General features: G+C 47.1%; 2 protein-coding genes across 2 annotated transcripts; both read left to right on the forward strand.

Moving 5' to 3' along the window:
• The first annotated feature begins 4,341 nt into the window (after window positions 1-4,341).
• Window positions 4,342-10,306, forward strand: LOC133888173 (vacuolar protein-sorting-associated protein 11 homolog). The gene is made up of 5 exons (XM_062328324.1): window positions 4,342-4,707; window positions 5,297-5,470; window positions 5,589-5,909; window positions 6,495-8,273; window positions 9,578-10,306. Exons 1-5 carry the CDS (start codon window positions 4,474-4,476, stop codon window positions 9,932-9,934), a joined length of 2,865 nt encoding a protein of 954 aa, XP_062184308.1. The 5' UTR covers window positions 4,342-4,473; the 3' UTR covers window positions 9,935-10,306.
• Window positions 10,307-11,806: 1,500 nt separating this feature from the next.
• Window positions 11,807-16,422, forward strand: LOC133887630 (uncharacterized). Its single transcript, XM_062327580.1, has 4 exons — window positions 11,807-12,006; window positions 12,714-13,143; window positions 13,253-13,363; window positions 15,075-16,422. The coding sequence occupies exons 2-4, from the start codon at window positions 12,745-12,747 to the stop codon at window positions 16,284-16,286; spliced, it is 1,722 nt and encodes a 573-aa protein (XP_062183564.1). The 5' UTR covers window positions 11,807-12,006; window positions 12,714-12,744; the 3' UTR covers window positions 16,287-16,422.
• The last annotated feature ends 285 nt before the right edge of the window (window positions 16,423-16,707 follow it).

Here is a 16,707-nt window from a genome sequence, read left to right on the forward strand (position 1 = left end):
GGCCTGGTGGCTGCTGCCCGCGGCGCCCGCGCCACTGGTCTGCTCCCAGCCGCCCGTGGCCCCCCTGCCGCTCGCCTGCGGCCTGCTACTGGCGGCGCCCCCGCCAGAGGCCCTCGGAGCGCACCCGGTCGCCTCATCCACCCCAGGAATCTGGATAGTCCCGGGGTTCCGGCGCCCTGGCCGGTAGAACAGGCCCTGGGCGTCGAACTCGGGCAGCGTCGCTTGCAGCGCCACCCGGTTCGGGTCGGCGCAGAGCGCCATCTGTTCCTGGGGGAGCACTGCCTGGGTCAGGTCCTCCACGCCGGTCACCACCCGGAGTAGGCCCGCCAGCGCCGCCTCGTCCAGGTCCCAGTCCTCACCGATCTGGGTCCTGGTGATGTCCTGGGAGCCTGTGTACATCCAGCAGGGGTGGACCCTCTCCCGCAGAGGTGCCAGGCGACGGCGCAGGTAGTCCGCTACCACCATCACCGACGTAAGGCCGGCCTGGTGTAGGTCCTCGATGCGGTCCAGGACCGGCTGCATCCGCTTGTCCCCCGGCGGCGGCGCCTCCCAGATTGACCTCTGGGGCTCCGTCACCACCTCCGGCAGCGTAAGGCGGTCGTGGGGGCTGACGTCGACGTAGACCCAGTCACGCCCCAGTCGTCCCACTTGCTCCGCAGCACTTGCGGAATGTATAGCTCCGCAAAGCCATCCCGCAGTCGAATGTTGCAGCAGCCGGCGACGTCTGCGGTGGAGTAGCCCCTCTTCTTCCCGACCGGCCGCAGCACGAAGAAGTGCCAGAACAAGAGACACCGACGGTGGCACCCCGACGAACATCTCGCAGAAGTGTGCGAAGATCACCAAGATGACGACCGAGTTCGGGTTGAGGTGCACCAGTTGGATCCCGAACGTGTCGAGGATCTGGAGGAAGAAGGTGGAGAACGGCGGCACTAGCCCGGCTGCCACGAACGAGACAAAGATGACGACCCGATCCGGCCGGTTCGTGACCGGTGGGTAGCTCGCCGATCTCACCACCGAGGCCTCCCGCTGGCCCTCGGGCACCATCATCATCCGCACTCTGTCCGCCGCCTCCTCGTTGACAAACCGGGACTCCGGCAGCACGCTGTCGGGTGTCTTGTCGCGGCGGCTACCTCTTGCTCTCGGCATTGTGTCAGGGCGGGGGATGTGTTGGACGAAGGGGGGAGAAAGGTGTGCTGATCGCCTAAGGGACGGCGAGAGCTCAGGAGCGCAAGGAAGAAGAAGAAGGAGAAGACTTGATCGCAAAGATGGCGTAAAGAGGGGGGTGGTTTGCTCCCCTCCTCCTTTTATACCCTAAGGAAATTCAAACATCGCCTGCTGCGGCGCGCTCGGCGAGACGACTTCCTCGGTTGGTGCAACCGCTAGGCGAATCTCCCTCGGGCCGCGCGGTTGTCAGCGGTTGCCAGGCGCACTATCCTCGATCTGTGCGGTTGCCATGCGCGCCGCCCGCCTCGTTATCACGCGCCTCAGGAGTCGGCTGGACGCGCGTCCGCTCGGCTCCCCGTTGGGCTGTACCAGAAACCTGGGCCGGAGAGGCCACCGCCTAAAAGCGCACCACGTGGCATCGGTGCTGGATTTGGCCTCGATGACGACGAAGGTCCCATCCGCAGTCTTTGGGCCATTGCCTGCCAATGGGCCCGGGGGCTGCTGTCGGTGAATCAGGAACCAGGGGTCCCCGAATTCCGAGGCCAGGCCAGCAATCCGCCACGTGGCACCTTCCCGCGGGGTTCATCTCCGCGAGGTACGAAAAAGACTAAGTCTCGGGAGAGGGCGCTCGGGGCCACAAGCAGTGGTCCCCGAGTACCCGGGTTCCCCGATGATCCGCGAAGACTAAGTGACCGGGAAGAGAGTGCTCGGGGAGGTGAACAGTGACCCCCGAGCACCCAAGTCCCCCGACGACCAGGAGAACCGAGTACCGGGAAGGGTGTGCCCGGGGCTACGAACAGTGGCCCCCGGGCACCCCGAGTACCCCGAGGACCCAAGGAAGGTAGTTTCGGGAGAGAGTGCTCGGGGCTACGAGCAGCGGCCCCTGAGCACTCGGTTCCCCGAGGATCCGAGCAGTCAATTCCAGGAGACAGTGCTCGGGGCCGTGAACAGTGGCCCCCGAGCACTCGGTTTCCCGAGGACCAAGAGAGGGCGTTCTCGGGAGAGAGTGCTCGGGGAGGTAAACAGTGACCCCCGAGCACTCGGTTCCCCGACGGCCCAAGAAGTCCTTCGTCGGTGGCCCCCACAGAGGTCCAGCGATGAAGTGTCAGCCAGTGAAAGGCCCGATGCCGCATTTAAGAGCGCGCGTGGCCTGTCACCTCCAACTGCTCCCGCCACGCTCTGTGTCAGTCCCTGCCATATTCTGGCAGAAGGGTGTGGGGACATTTAATGCGTGGGTCCCATCCCGCGTCATCCGGCTCACCTCGGGATAGCTTCGCAAGGCCCGAGGCGCCCCGTCTGCCGCCCTGCTGTGGCAAGCGTATAAGATAGAACGGGCACGCCAGGCCGCTCTGCGGCTGCCCGGTGGGCCCTCTCCACGACGCCCGTTGCCAGCGCCATTATGACGACCAAAGACTGGGCGGGGGCGCGTTTTCAACCCCCTGTCACTTCACGCAGAGGCCATGATGACGCTCTTTCCATTTATGGCACCTTGGAACTCGTGCCCTCCCTTTCGGAGCACGCTATCGTCGGCGGGTATTTAAAGCAGCCGGCAGGCATGGACAAAAGAAAATCCAAGTTGAGACAATCCCAGACAAGGTGAATCTCAGTGAACCAAGAGCAGAGAAGAACATCTTCGTACAAGCATAGAAGCTGAGACCACCAAGAACAAGGAGCCCGAAGCTCTAGGATAGACAGACATTCTTGTAACCAGCACATTCCTGAGAGACATTCTCAGGGCATTTATAGCATCCATACAGGAGTAGGGTATTACGCTCAGTGCGGCCCGAACCTGTCTAAAAATCTCTCCAGTGCATTTACTGCGTTCTGCATTAGCTCATATCCATCACCTGTCATTGCATTCATATCCATTTATTTCTCCAGCAAACATATTCAGAATCATCCCCCGGCCGAATCTCAAAAAGGGGTCCCTCAGGATCCCTGCGATAGGAGTTAACCCTCCGACAGGGGCCGTCGTCGGCGCCTCCTGTGTATAGCCAGCTGGACTACCGCGCAGGCGTGACTGGGGGTGTCGGCCACCGTTGACGCGGCCTTGGTGGTCTTCTTCTTGGGTGGCATCCTACCTCTCTTAGCACTTCCGTGTTCGAGTCCCCACGGACGACGCGCTGTTGGAGCAAGAGTTCGTCTTGCCCTAGCAAGTACGGCGAGAGTTTCTTCTAAGGAGGAGACTCAAACTTGGAGACGAAATTTAAGAGCAAGGAACACCACGAATGTATTGATGGTAGAAAAAATAGATCGCTCTCGGAGAAGTATCACAACGTGACTTGGTGTATTTTCACCTCTGTGTCTTTTTCGCTGTTTTTTACCCATCCCCTTGGCCCAAACGACCATGGCTCCTATTTATAGGGTTGTGCGCAGCTTGACGTACAAGTTATCATAATATACAAATATCTAGGATCCGACCGATTTACTGGGTCTTATCCTGGATAACTGCTTTCTACCCTATCTGGGAGATAAATATCTACCATGGTAATTATCGTGGTGTCTGCCCCCAAAAAGGGGGTGAGCTGGTCGCCAACTGCGGCCCGATGCCGCACTGTCAGGGGTGTCAGAGCGGAGTCCACTAGCTTAGGTATTTAATGCCGATCACCTCCTTGCAGGCAAAATACGACTGATGCTTCCCCTCTGACAGATCTTTCCTGAGGCCTGATGACTCACCCACTCCGGAAAGCCAACCCAAGCAGCGTGAGACCGAGGCTTTGGGAGATCGAGCTTTTGGGAGGCTGAGCGTTCGGGAGGCGAAACTCCGGAAGACTGGGGCTTCGGGAGGCCGAGACTTCAGAAGACCGAGCCTTTGAGAGGCTGAGTCTTCGAGAGGCAGAACTTCGGAAGGTCGGGACTTCAGGAGGCGGAGGCTTCGAGAGGATGAGCTTTTAGGAAGCTGAGCTTTCGGGAGATATGACTTCGGAAGGTTGGGGCTTCGAGAGACGGAAACTTCGAGAGACCAAAGCTTTTAGTAGGTTGAGCCTTCTAAAGACCGAGCTGTTTGAGCCAAAGGACCATCAGGAGTCCTTAATAACAATTCAACAGTTATTATATTATAAAATAGATGATATAAATAAGTTGTTATAAACATCTTTCTAGACGGTCTCATAAAATTTGTTTTCTCGGACATTCGGGTCCGACCCCAAACTCTTCCGGTCGCACGCCGCGCGCATATGCAACCAGTCGAGTCGCATCAGACCGCCGTTTCCTCCCTCTCTCCCCCCTCCACCGCCGAGCCCGATCCCGCCTGAGCCGCTCGCCTTGCCGGCGCCCGATCCGCCGCCTTGCCGGGGCCGTGGGCCCAGCATGTACCAGTGGCGCAAGTTCGAGTTCTTCGAGGAGAAGGCGGCCGGCCGTGGCGGCGCTGGGGCCGCCGTGCCGGCCGAGATCGCAGGCCGCGTGACCTGCTGCTCCGGCGGCCGCGGCCGCGCCGCGGTGGGGTGCGACGACGGCACCGTGGGGCTCCTCGACCGCGGGTTCCGCCTCTCCTACGGCTTCCAGGCACACGCCTCCTCCGTCCTCTTCCTCCAGCAGCTCAAGGTACGCACGCTCAAACTCAGGAAACGCATCTGAAGCTACGGGATTTTTTTATCACTTCGCAAAATTGTCGAGTTTTTCGATAGATTTCTTCTAAGAGTACTAGTTAGTGTAGTCTACTACTGGATCATGTGTAATTAGGGGGCATAAGAAACAAAGATGGCATTTTTCTTGTTACTACTTGAAATCAGCTGCTAAGTACGAGCAGCTGACGCAAGATTTGACAATCTCAGATGGGCTGATAAGTCTCGCACTGTGGCAGTGTTCTGAACCAATGGCAGAAATTTCTTTTGTAAAGTACGGCAATAATATTGTTGAATTAGTTGAGTTTGTCAAGGTCTAGGATCAAGGTCCAAGGATTTTGTTTATTTAGGCCTATCCAGCGCCCTATTCTTGGAGGAAAATAAAGTTCAGTTCAGTAGGGGTGCCAATAGCATGGATCATTTGCAAGTTGCTATCTATGTATTACCTGTTACTGTTCCTATTGCATTTTGACCTTTTCTGTGAACCTTTTTATTCATGTTGTCCTACTTTTCTCATGACAGCCACAGCTAGACATTATACTTAACAAATTATTGTTCTGTATGATCAGCAAAAAAATGTTCTAGTCACGGTTGGAGATGATGATCAGGCATCTTCACAGTCATCAGCAATCTGTCTTAAAGTATTCGACCTTGATAAAGTACAAGAAGAGGGATCAAGTACAGCAAGTCCGTTCTGTGTTCAAATTTTGCGGATCTTCACTGACCAATTCCCTCAGGCAAAGGTAAATTCTCTATTTTTTTTATTTTGATCCCCATGGATTGTGTTTTATATGATCTTCTATTAAGAAAACATGTATATATGATGCATATGTGATTGGCATATTTTTCTGAGTTCTGCAGATTACATCATTTATGGTTCTTGAAGAAGCGCCACCTATACTGTTGATTGCCATTGGGTTGGACAATGGTTTCATTTATTGCATCAAAGGTGACATTGCACGTGAGCGTATTACACGCTTCAAGTTGCAAGTTGAAGCAGATGGCAGCACTAGTTTACCTATTACTGGTCTTGGTTTCCGAGTTGAAGGGCAAGCGCATCAGCTCTTTGCTGTAACTCCTAGTTCTGTATCCTTGTTCAGCCTGCATGTACAACCACCGAGGAGGCAAACACTTGATCAGATTGGTTGTCAGACCAATGCTGTGGCAATGAGTGACCGTATGGTAAGGATGGCTTTCCATGTTCATAAATTTGTTGGCAGTTCTGTGTGCTTTAGGATTTGTTTGATTGGTTTTGTTGACTTGAAGAAATTTAATCAGGCTATTATGCAGTTCATGACCATACTGAAGTGTAGGTAGCAGGAAATGTTTGGCTAGTTTGTTTCAGCCTTTCAGCCTCACATTTGCTGGGACCTGCAAAAGGTTGTGGCAGTTGTGGTGATTGTATTATTTTCCGTAAACCGTGTGATTTGCCACCCTTGTGAGGTAATGTGTGCACATTGACCATATAGGCCCTTAGTATATTATAGTTTCAGCGCATCTTCTACCTTGTTACTAAAAAAACTCTTAATACACCAGATTTCTACCCAGTAAATTACAGATGCCAACCAAGTGGGTTAGTCCACAGGACAACGTATGCAATACAAACATAGGAAATGTTAGCTGCTTTTATAGATTCGGGCAATTGGTTAATTTCTTACTCATTTACTTGATTATTATGGTTATGCTTGTGTTATTTGCAAACATTTGCTATTAGGATTGTAATTTATTGAACTGCAAACCTTATGTATTTCGTATTCATCCAAGCAGGATCTGATTGTTGGTAGACCTGAAGCTGTTTATTTCTTTGAAGTTGATGGTAGAGGCCCTTGCTGGGCCTTTGATGGTGAGAAAAAGTTTGTAGGTTGGTTTCGAGGCTATTTACTTTGCATTATTGAAGATCAGAGGACCCAGAAGAACTCTCTTAACGTTTATGATCTTAAGAATCGGCTGATTGCACATAGCATGCCTGTGGGGGATGTTTCACACTTGGTCACTGAGTGGGGTTATATTATTCTCATAATGAGCGATAAAAAGATTGTTTGCATTGGAGAGAAGGACATGGAAAGTAAGCTTGATATGTTGTTCAAGAAAAATCTATATACAGTTGCCATCAATCTTGTTCAAAGTCAGCAGGCAGATCCTGCTTCGACTGCTGAGGTGCTGCGGAAATATGGTGACCATCTGTATGGAAAACAGGAATATGATGAGGCTATGTCCCAGTATATTCACACTATTGGTCATCTTGAACCGTCATATGTTATACAAAAGTTTCTTGATGCGAAGCGTATCTACAACCTGACAAATTATTTAGAGAAGTTACATGATAGAGGGTTAGCATCCAAAGACCACACCACCCTTCTGTTGAACTGCTATACCAAATTGAAGGATGTGGAGAAACTTAACCATTTTATCAAAGATGAAGACGGGGTAGGTGAAATCAAGTTTGATGTGGAAACTGCCATTAGAGTATGTCGTGCAGCTGGATATCATGAACATGCTATGTTTGTGGCGAAAAAGGCCGGGAGGCATGAGTTGTATTTGAAGATTTTACTTGAGGATCTTGGTAGATATGATGAGGCACTGCAATATATATCTGGCCTGGAAGCAAATCAAGCAGGTCTTACTGTAAAAGAATATGGGAAAATTCTTGTGGAGCATAGACCTGCTGAAACAGTTGAAATACTGTTAAGGCTCTGTACTGATGGTGGAGATCCAATGACGAGAAGAGGTTCAAATAGCATGCACTTGCTTACGATACCTTCACCAATGGACTTTGTGAATATATTTGTGCACAGCCCACAATATCTGATGGGATTTCTAGAAAATTATGTCAAAGCAGTCAAGCACTCACCTGCTCAAACAGAAATTCATAACACCCTTCTGGAACTTTATATATCAAATGATTTAAGCTTCCCATCTATCTCACAAGAAAATGGCTTTGAAAATCACAATATCAAAGAAACAAAAGGTAAAGAAACCGCAAATGGTTATAAATCAGGCACAAGGGAAATAGCGGATCTTGGAAAAGAAGATACCAAAATGGCAAAGAACATTGCTGATAAGCAGAGGAAAGGGCTTGCATTGCTGAAGTCTGCTTGGACATCTGGGATGGAAGATCCTTTGTATGATGTTGATCTTGCTCTTATAATTTGTAATACAAATGCGTTCAAAGATGGATTGCTCTTTCTTTATGAGAAACTAAAACTTTACAAAGAAGTTATTAGTTGTTACAAGCAAGCTCATGATCATGAAGGTTTAATTGCATGCTGTAAGAAGCTGGGGGACTCATCTCAAGGAGGTGATCCATCTCTCTGGGGTGATCTGTTGAAATATTTTGGTGAGCTCGGGGAGGATTGCTCTAAAGAAGTTAAAGAGGTCTTGACTTACATTGAGAAGGAGGATGTTGTATCTCCCATAGTTGTGCTACAGACACTATCGAAAAACCCATGCTTGACGCTCTCAGTTGTCAAGGATTACATTGCTCGCAAACTTGAACAAGAATCAAAACTGATTGAAGATGATAGAAAATCTATTGACAAGTACCAGGTTAGTAATTTATCTGTGGAATGTTCTGCAACATTTATCACCCTTTGCTGTTCCCAGTACCTTTTACGATATTTAGTAGAAAGCATTATTATAGCTTTGGTTAGTTACAAATATAAGATGAAAGCAAGATCCTCTATTTTCTTTTAGATATATTAGAAATCAGGATCAATTCAAAAGTACTTGGGAAATTGGTGTTCGGCTGTTTGCACTAACAAATTATTTGAAGCTGTTATTGAGATGATGACCTCAAAAGTAGTTCTCGTAAATTACCCCGTACCCTGTATTCTTGATATACTGAACTTTGTAGCTGGAGGTAGCACAGCATTCAGCAGCTACTCTCAGTTTACCACCAGGTGCTTTACACATGATGAATATGGATGTACCTAAACACCAAATTTCAATACAAACTGGGTTTTCATTTGCTAGGAAAGGGCTGTGTATTAGACCAGTCCCAGTTCACTAATTTTCTATGATTCTCTTATTGCATACCATGCCCCATGGGAATATTAGTTAAGTTGGTTCTAGTACTTGACATTTCTTTAGTCATACATCATAATATGATTAAATAAATGACCATGCTTACTTTAGGAAATTGTCATTGGTTTTGTTTCTAGACACTAAAATACTAACTCCGTTCTCAAATAGATGCTGTTTTAGAATGCATGCAGTCAAACTTCAAATTTTTTGACCATTAATACACACAAAAATGCTAGGATTCGACATATGTAAATGATATGAGTGGATTCGCCATGAAAAGTATTTTTCATATGATTATATGTACAAATTTCACTAAGAAATAATTATCAAAAGTAATGCTAAAACATATGTATTGAAGACCGTGTCGATGTCTTAACGACAAGTAAAAAAGAGCGGAGGTGGTATGATTCTGAATTTAAATGATTCTCATGTCAAACACATAGTTCGGGGTTAACAATGATAGCCATTATGGCCTTTATTTTGGGAGTATGACATTGAAATCTGAGTATCTGATTAATTTTGCTTCCATGCTAACAATGAAATGCTTGAAGTGGACAATTACCAACATCAGAGCCTCACTTGAATTGAATTGTCCTTTCAATAAATGTAAATTGAGTCCTATAACATATCACGTTAGACTATATCAGGAATCTCAGTTGCACAAGTATACAAGTTTTTTTAAGTCTTGTGTAAAAGAATAATTGGCGTAAGCTTTCTCAGATGCAGCAAGATTTGAGAGCAGATATTTGATACTTAGTAGCAAGAATTAGTTTACAATGATTGACATAACGAACATATGAGGAAACCATACCTTTTTGTTATTACAGGAGGAGACGGAATTGATGAAAAGGGAGATAGAAGATCTCAAGACAAACGCGAAGGTTTTTCAACTTAGCAAGTGTACAGCGTGCACTTTCACCCTTGATCTTCCCGCTGTCCATTTCATGTGCATGCACTCATTCCACCTTCGCTGCCTTGGGGACAATGAGAAAGAATGCCCGGAATGCGCAACTGAATATAGATCTGTTATGGAGGCAAAGCAGAAGCTAGAACAAAATGCTAGGGACCATGATCTATTTTTCAGGCAGTTGAGGGGTTCGAAAGATGGCTTTTCTGTCATCGCAGACTATTTTAGCAAAGGCATAGTGAGTAAGACAACCATACCGCCTGAGAATGGCCGATAGGGAAGGACCACTGGTATTGCTTCGCCTTGTACAGCATTTATGATGTTATTTCCCTTCCTTTGGCGATTGATCATGTGCGAGTGTGCTTGTGGGTCCATCAAATCAATAGCATGTTCAGGTCTAGATAGCAAGTTTCCCTCATGTACCGACTTGTCCTATCTAGCCTATTTGATCCATGCTGTGATTTTTTCTTGACATGGCATTGTAAATATTTATTTCCAGCTGTCCCTTTGTGCTGGCAAATGTTGCTTAGACTGTGCTGCACTTTCCAGCAATGAGTCTTTTCGATTTACACCCTTTATGTTTGACAGCAGATGTATTATATGAATCATGTTCTTGTACGTTGCAGCAATATTCTATTTGGTTTTGCAACATTTTTTGCTATTTTGTTAAGATTACAGCCTTCTTATCTTGTGTCCATTTCATAGTTACTCATCCTAATTTCACCCTTTAACATTGATCCTACTGCTTGCAACATGCATTTTGCGAGATTAATACCTACAACTCATTTCTGAAACTTGTTTGCTTTGCTACTCTTGCAACTGCTTGCCTCTTCAGGTTAGCCATGGTATTTACTTCCCCTGGCTTTATCCCAGATATGGTCTTATTGCCATGTGAACTCTGAACATTCCTCAGTTACTATTTGCAATTGCGATTGGTGACCCGTGCTACAGAATACAGATTACTGCATGTGCTGGAAGTACGCCTGTCTAAGAATCAACATCGTTGGGCGTTCTCTTCGTCCCTAACTCGTTACAGAAAAAAATTCGTTTCTTTCATGATTCATCTGAACCATCGGCAAGCTTCAACTACCGCTGGCCCCATAGAACATGGAGATGTTCCATTGGAATAAAAGTATATGTAGAAAAAAAATACAATGAATTGAAGAAGGGGACAGGGGAGAATGGTAGAGATCTAGGATCATCTGTGGCTACATGTTGGTGGTATGGATAATTATGTGCATGCACTGCCAGTCTCTATTCACACACAAACATACACTTCTCCAGCTTACAGTGTAGATTGTAACTAGAGAGAACACTGACCTCATGAGAAACATAACTTCCATGAGCCTATTATTTCCTTTTTCTTTTTGAATCATGAAATTGTCGTACTCTTGAATACTCTTAGCATAGAAAATTCGGTCCAACGTCGGGTATCCAAAACGTAACAGTGGCATCAGTAACTCTGATAGATAAAAAAAACAAAATGTGGCAGGGTAGCTTGCATTGCTTACTTCAAGAGTGTCGCAAAATGACAAAACGTTGCCCATGGTAACATTGAAAAAACAAAAGAGAATTCATTCGCGCTTTCAGTGGAGAGAATTCATTCGCGCTTTCGTAACTGTGTATCGAAATTTAATTATTTATCAAAAATTAAATTTCGATACACAGTACGTCGAAAAATCACAGGCCCGATCATATTCGGCACACCATGTGCCGAATATAGCATATAGTATTTGCCTACCATGCGACCGCAACGTGAGTTGACGTGACTGTACGGCATGCAAAGGTCACATTTAGCTCACTGTGTGTCGAATACGGTACTGTAGCCCATATTCAGCACACGGTGATATACTATAATACCGTATTCGGTACATAGTATATCGAATATGAGCTTTTCAACGTATAATATACCAAAAATTTATGTTTATAAATAAAACATTAAATACAAATATTAAATTTATAAATACAATAACATATTATCTATTTCGACTAATACACTCCAGTATATTATCTAATTTTAGATTTTTCCTCTGCCACCGGTAACCCACAGGCTCCAATCATGCGCGGCACCACCCCGGACAGCTCACTCGCGCTGCCTGCTCCTCGAGCAGATCGACACATACACGCACGCGTACGCGGTACCCAGCACGCCCCGTCGCACTGACACAATACTCGCCCATCATCCCTGTCTCCTCCCCCCCCCCCCCACTCGTGCGGTGCTTTGGCAAAGCCTGCCGATCTACTCATGATGGCGTTGGCACCACTCGGCAGCTGAAGCTGATCGATCGAGCGAGCGAGCGAGCTCTGGGTGACAGGCGGACAGGCGCGACAGGCCAGGCTCATCAATGGGTACGCCACTCAGGGCTCAGCTCACCTCCTCTTCCATGCTTGCTAGCTCTTGGCTGCTGCTGCTTCTTCTAGCTTTTGGTTCGTTTTCTCTTGCTTTTTCTCTGCGATCTCGAGGTTCTTGCTCAGTGGTGCTGCCGTTCTTTGGGGTGGTGCTCCACATTGCTGTAGACATCTATCTCTTCTCTTGCTTCTTGGGTCCTTGGAACTGTGCGTTCCTCGGTTTCTGCGAAAGCTGTTTCCTTTTCTTTTTTCTTTGTTTGCCATTTTCAGCTTGCGAATCGAGCACATTTATCTGCAGCATCCCCACTGCGATTTTTGGGTTCTTTTTCGCGCATTTTCGAGGGGGGTTATGCTGCTTTGCTAGTCGTTCGATCGTTCCTCTGTTCAAAGGAGAGGTGGGGGGAAGAATCTTGGTTTCCCAAATCCCAATAGTCTCCTGTGCTTAATAAAGGTGTGACGGTCGCTCATCACATCCCCTTTTGCTCGCCAGTTCTTGCCGCTTCTTCTTATTCCTTCTTTTAAAGCTGCATCGATTCCATCCCTTTTCTCTTTTGCTTTTGCATTTCTCTTTCCCCTTTGATCGGTTTGATGTGACGGTCTTCTCATCATGAGCACCTCTCCTTCTTCTTCCTGACCGCATCTGTGACCGGTGAGACCGAGCACTGACACAAACCACATTGCTCTCCTCGGCTTTGCTTGGTGAGCAGGAGGCGCAGGCAAGAATCTTGCAGGCTCGCAATGCCGAGGCGCGACGCGGACGACGAGGCTGCTGCGGTGAGGCTGGCCAAGATCCGGAAGCGGCGCGCACTGTCGTCGTCCGGCGCGTCGGACCCGGCGGCGGGGAGGAGGCTGCGCTCCAGGAGGCCCGCGGTGCTGCTGCCGCGGCTTTGGACTAGCGGAGGCGGGGGCGGCCGTGGCGCGTCGCCGCGCTCGGGCGGGGACATGTCGGAGTCGTCCAGGAGCCGGCATTGCCGTGGCGGCAACCGCCTCGCCGACGGGACGCGACCGTCGGCGTCGGCGGCAGCGAGGAGGCTCGTCGGCGCGTTCTGGCAGATGGACAAGGACGCGCTGCTGGACGGGGATGCAGCGGCGGCTGCGCGCCGGAGCTTGGTTCCTTGGAGCGGCGCGTCGACGGAGGTGAGTGGTGGATTCACTGTTGATGTCAGCTGCGCAAATTGGCGGTTTGGTTGTGTGATTTGTGCCGTTTTGTGGTTGATCAATTAGTCTTGTGATTTATGTGTCCAAGAGCTCAAGAAGTCGCAGCAAGATTTTGGAGGCTGACGGGAAGGGAAGCCGGCGCAATGGCCATGGCCGGTTCTTTCCGGCGGATATGATGAGCAACGACAGCGCGATGGAGGTAAAGAAAATCAGAAATTATACTATTGGATTAGAGCTATGTTTGTCGTTGTGCTTGTGCCATTGAAGTGTTTTTTTTTCTTTTTTTCTTTCGTGGTTTGTGCACTCGGTCGTGTCTGTGTCTGATGAATCTGCATGGGAGGGTTGGTATTGTAGTGCTATTACAATTTCCAAAATCACAGTAAGTTCAGTTCAGTTGTAATTTAAAACTTCAATGCAAAAATGGCTGACAGAAAATTAATGAAAACTTGTGTGCATTATGTTAGTCTACATCATGTTGTGATATGGTTGCTTTAGGTTGAACAGCAAATGAAGTCGAAGGACTGCTTAGCTGAGTTCCAAAGCTAGTTTCTTAGTTCATTCTGTATTGAAGTGACTAGCTGCAAATATTCACTAATTTCACCAAAATTATAAAGGTTGAAGTGTCTGAATAGGCTCTGAGTTCTCAAGCTACGATCTCAAAAAGAAAAGTTCTCGAGCTACTGATGATGCTTAATGAACCAGCTACTTTTAAGAATATGGAATTTCTCACTTGAGAAAGGTGATAACTTTTTACACTTTGTTCCTATGTAGTACACACTACACAAGATGGTTTCCAGAAATGTGCTTCTCCAAGACTCCAAGTCTAAAGGAAGCATTTCTGTGACAACTTGCCATTTGTTATCTGAATAGTGCACTGCATAGGTGCGGGCTACTAAGTTCTGAAGCTACTTACAGATTTAAACAACACCGGCCTAGTTGCATAAAAAAAGAATTGTTTTACTTCAGAAAGGCGAAAACTTTTGACGCCTAATTCAACGTGGCACACCTTTAAGTGCAAGTTGATTCTGTAAACATGAAAGCAGATGGAATGTGAGGCGCATCTCTAAGGAAGCATTTTGATATGCACATGCATCTTGCCCACTTCTGCAACAGGCTATGAGCTACGCTTGTACCAGCTTAATTGTTTATTCTACCGATGAAATGACTCAATGATACTTTCTTCATGTTTAGGCTGTTAGGGAGGATTAGTTATTGAGCAGTTTGTAGCTTTTTAGATGTATGGGACATAAAAAATATCGATTATAAGTTGTACAATCTTGAAACCTTGAGAAGGCAAATTGGATGGTTGTAAGGTTGGTTCAAGCTAATTTTCAATCAAAACAATTATAAGTGAGAACCAGGATAGCCTCAGAGCTCTATGACTATGTGGCCTGCATGTGTTTCAGATTTAGTTTTGTCCTTTTCTTTTTGTGTGCTAGGGCCTCAGTTTCAATCCTGCCGCTTTTGCCTTTTTATAAGGGATATTCTCAAGTACAAATACTACTTAAGGAGAAATAATACTGGTATATCAATTTTAGGTAATGTACAGTATCAATCTGTTCATCTAACATGAGAGTCTCTGTGGCTTTAAAAAACTAAGAAAGCTTTACAGAATAAATTGATTTTGAGGCTTAAAATAGCTAGTGAGAGCTTGAAGGGATCAATGTACCTGTTAACCAGGGCTATCTCACACAGAAATTTCAGGCCCGAAATGGCTGCTAATATTTTGTTTAAAAAAAATACTCAAAGAAGATTTATTACTTGTTTCCTTAACAGTCTAAACATTGTGAAATGATATTCACTAGTTGGTGGGCTAGGGAAAAGGTCCTGCTGAATTTTTCATTCCGTATGAGTACATTTATTTCTTCTATTGTCAGTTCAAGTTACTAAGCTTTATTAATCTATTTCAGGTAGGTACATGCTCTCAAGACGATGTTTCAAGATATCCTGAGAAGAGAACAGCCAACCTACAGGATCTGTACAACAGCTTGATTGCATCTAAAGAACTGGTCAAAGTACTAGACCACATCTGGGGACCTGGAGAACTGAATCCATCAATTGCCTCGCTCATTTCTGCACTGCGTCCTGAGCTTGACGTTGCTCGTGCTCATGTGAGAAGGCTTATCAGGGAACAAAAATCAGATGCCGACAAAATCGAGGGCTTAAAAAAGCAACTTACAGAAGAAATGGAATCTTGGAAGGTCAAACAGAAGGAGAAAGTAGCAAATGCTCTCCAGTTCATAGTTTCAGAGCTGGACAGTGAGAAGAAGTCAAGGAAAAGAGCAGAGAGGACAAACAAGAAGCTAAGCATTGCCTTAGCTAACACCGAGGGCTCGTTGCAGGCAGCGATGAAAGAGCTCGAAAGGGAGAGGAAATCTAAAGGACGAGTGGAGAAGATCTGCAGCGAGCTCATCAGAAGCATCGATGAGGACAAGGCGGAGGTGGAGGCACTGAAGAGGGAAACCGAGAAGGCACAAGAAGAGCTTCAGAAAGAGCGTGAGATGCTTCAGCTTGCGGATGAGTGGCGTGAACAAAGAGTTCAAATGAAGCTGTTGGAAGCACGGTTTCAGTTTGAGGAGAAAAATGCAGCCGTCAATCAACTGCGCGACGAGCTCCAAGCGTATCTGGATACTAAGAAAGAGCAGGAACCAGCAAGTGATCCAATGCAGTCGTCCCACGCATCTGAAAATGGCGCCGCTGCAGCTGATGCGGTTGCTGATAGTAATGGTGGGGAGTTCAGCGATGACAGCGAAGACGACGCCTCAGAAGGCAGTGACATGCACTCAATTGAGCTGAACGTCGACAGAAACAGCAAGACCTGCACCTGGAGCTACACTCCTTCCTCAAAAGGCAGGCAGATAAGTGCATCAAGGCATGAATCATTTTCAGATAGAGGAATGGATGGCACCAATTCGTGCGGTTTAGAGCAAAGCTTTCAGGACATGGATGAAGAATTGGAGGGAGACTGGGCAGAAGGATGTAGCAATGGAATGCTAAAATTTTGTCATGATGAGGAGAGATATCAGGCAATCAAGAATCTCAGAGAGCAGATGTTAGCCGGGTCCGGGTTCATCCTGTCACAAGGTAGAGAAAATGCTGAACTAGAATACTGTGCCTTGTAAGGTAAAGTACATATGAAAAATTCAGATAAAAAAGTAACGTGTCGTATTGATCGCTGTTGATGCTAGATCGAAATGTTTCCTTGACAACACAAGACACTACTTCTTAATCACATATAGTTTATAATGTATATATGGTCGCGTCAAAGTCGACGAACGAACGCGATTCTTCCGACTCTCATGCTAAACATGCATGCGTTTCTCAACATATAGATGTCGCATTCATCATAGTTCACAGTTGGTCAAAAACTAAATATAGTAAGAGAACGCGCGTTCGGCGCGGTGGTTGTGCGCCCAAGTGTGGCGCACGCCCGCGAGCGTTCAAGCCCCTGCCTCGGTGCTCGTGTCTCTCGGGGTTTTTTCCTAAACGCTCGGATGAGTGTGGGATAGTCTAACTGTCTAAGGTAGACATCCGTGTGTTTAA

This window comes from Phragmites australis, chromosome 13 (assembly GCF_958298935.1).
Source record: "Phragmites australis chromosome 13, lpPhrAust1.1, whole genome shotgun sequence".
Classification (NCBI taxonomy): domain Eukaryota; kingdom Viridiplantae; phylum Streptophyta; class Magnoliopsida; order Poales; family Poaceae; genus Phragmites; species Phragmites australis.

Bases quoted from the DNA above. Each gene is read 5' to 3' on its own strand.
- LOC133888173 (XM_062328324.1), top strand. From the start codon at position 4,474: ATGTACCAGTGGCGCAAGTTCGAGTTCTTCGAGGAGAAGGCGGCCGGC. The intron at 4,708-5,296 runs GTACGCACGCTC...CTGTATGATCAG, and splicing joins TCTTCCTCCAGCAGCTCAAG to CAAAAAAATGTTCTAGTCAC. The intron at 5,910-6,494 runs GTAAGGATGGCT...TCATCCAAGCAG, and splicing joins TGGCAATGAGTGACCGTATG to GATCTGATTGTTGGTAGACC.
- LOC133887630 (XM_062327580.1), top strand. From the start codon at position 12,745: ATGCCGAGGCGCGACGCGGACGACGAGGCTGCTGCGGTGAGGCTGGCC. The intron at 13,144-13,252 runs GTGAGTGGTGGA...TATGTGTCCAAG, and splicing joins GGAGCGGCGCGTCGACGGAG to AGCTCAAGAAGTCGCAGCAA. The intron at 13,364-15,074 runs GTAAAGAAAATC...AATCTATTTCAG, and splicing joins GCAACGACAGCGCGATGGAG to GTAGGTACATGCTCTCAAGA.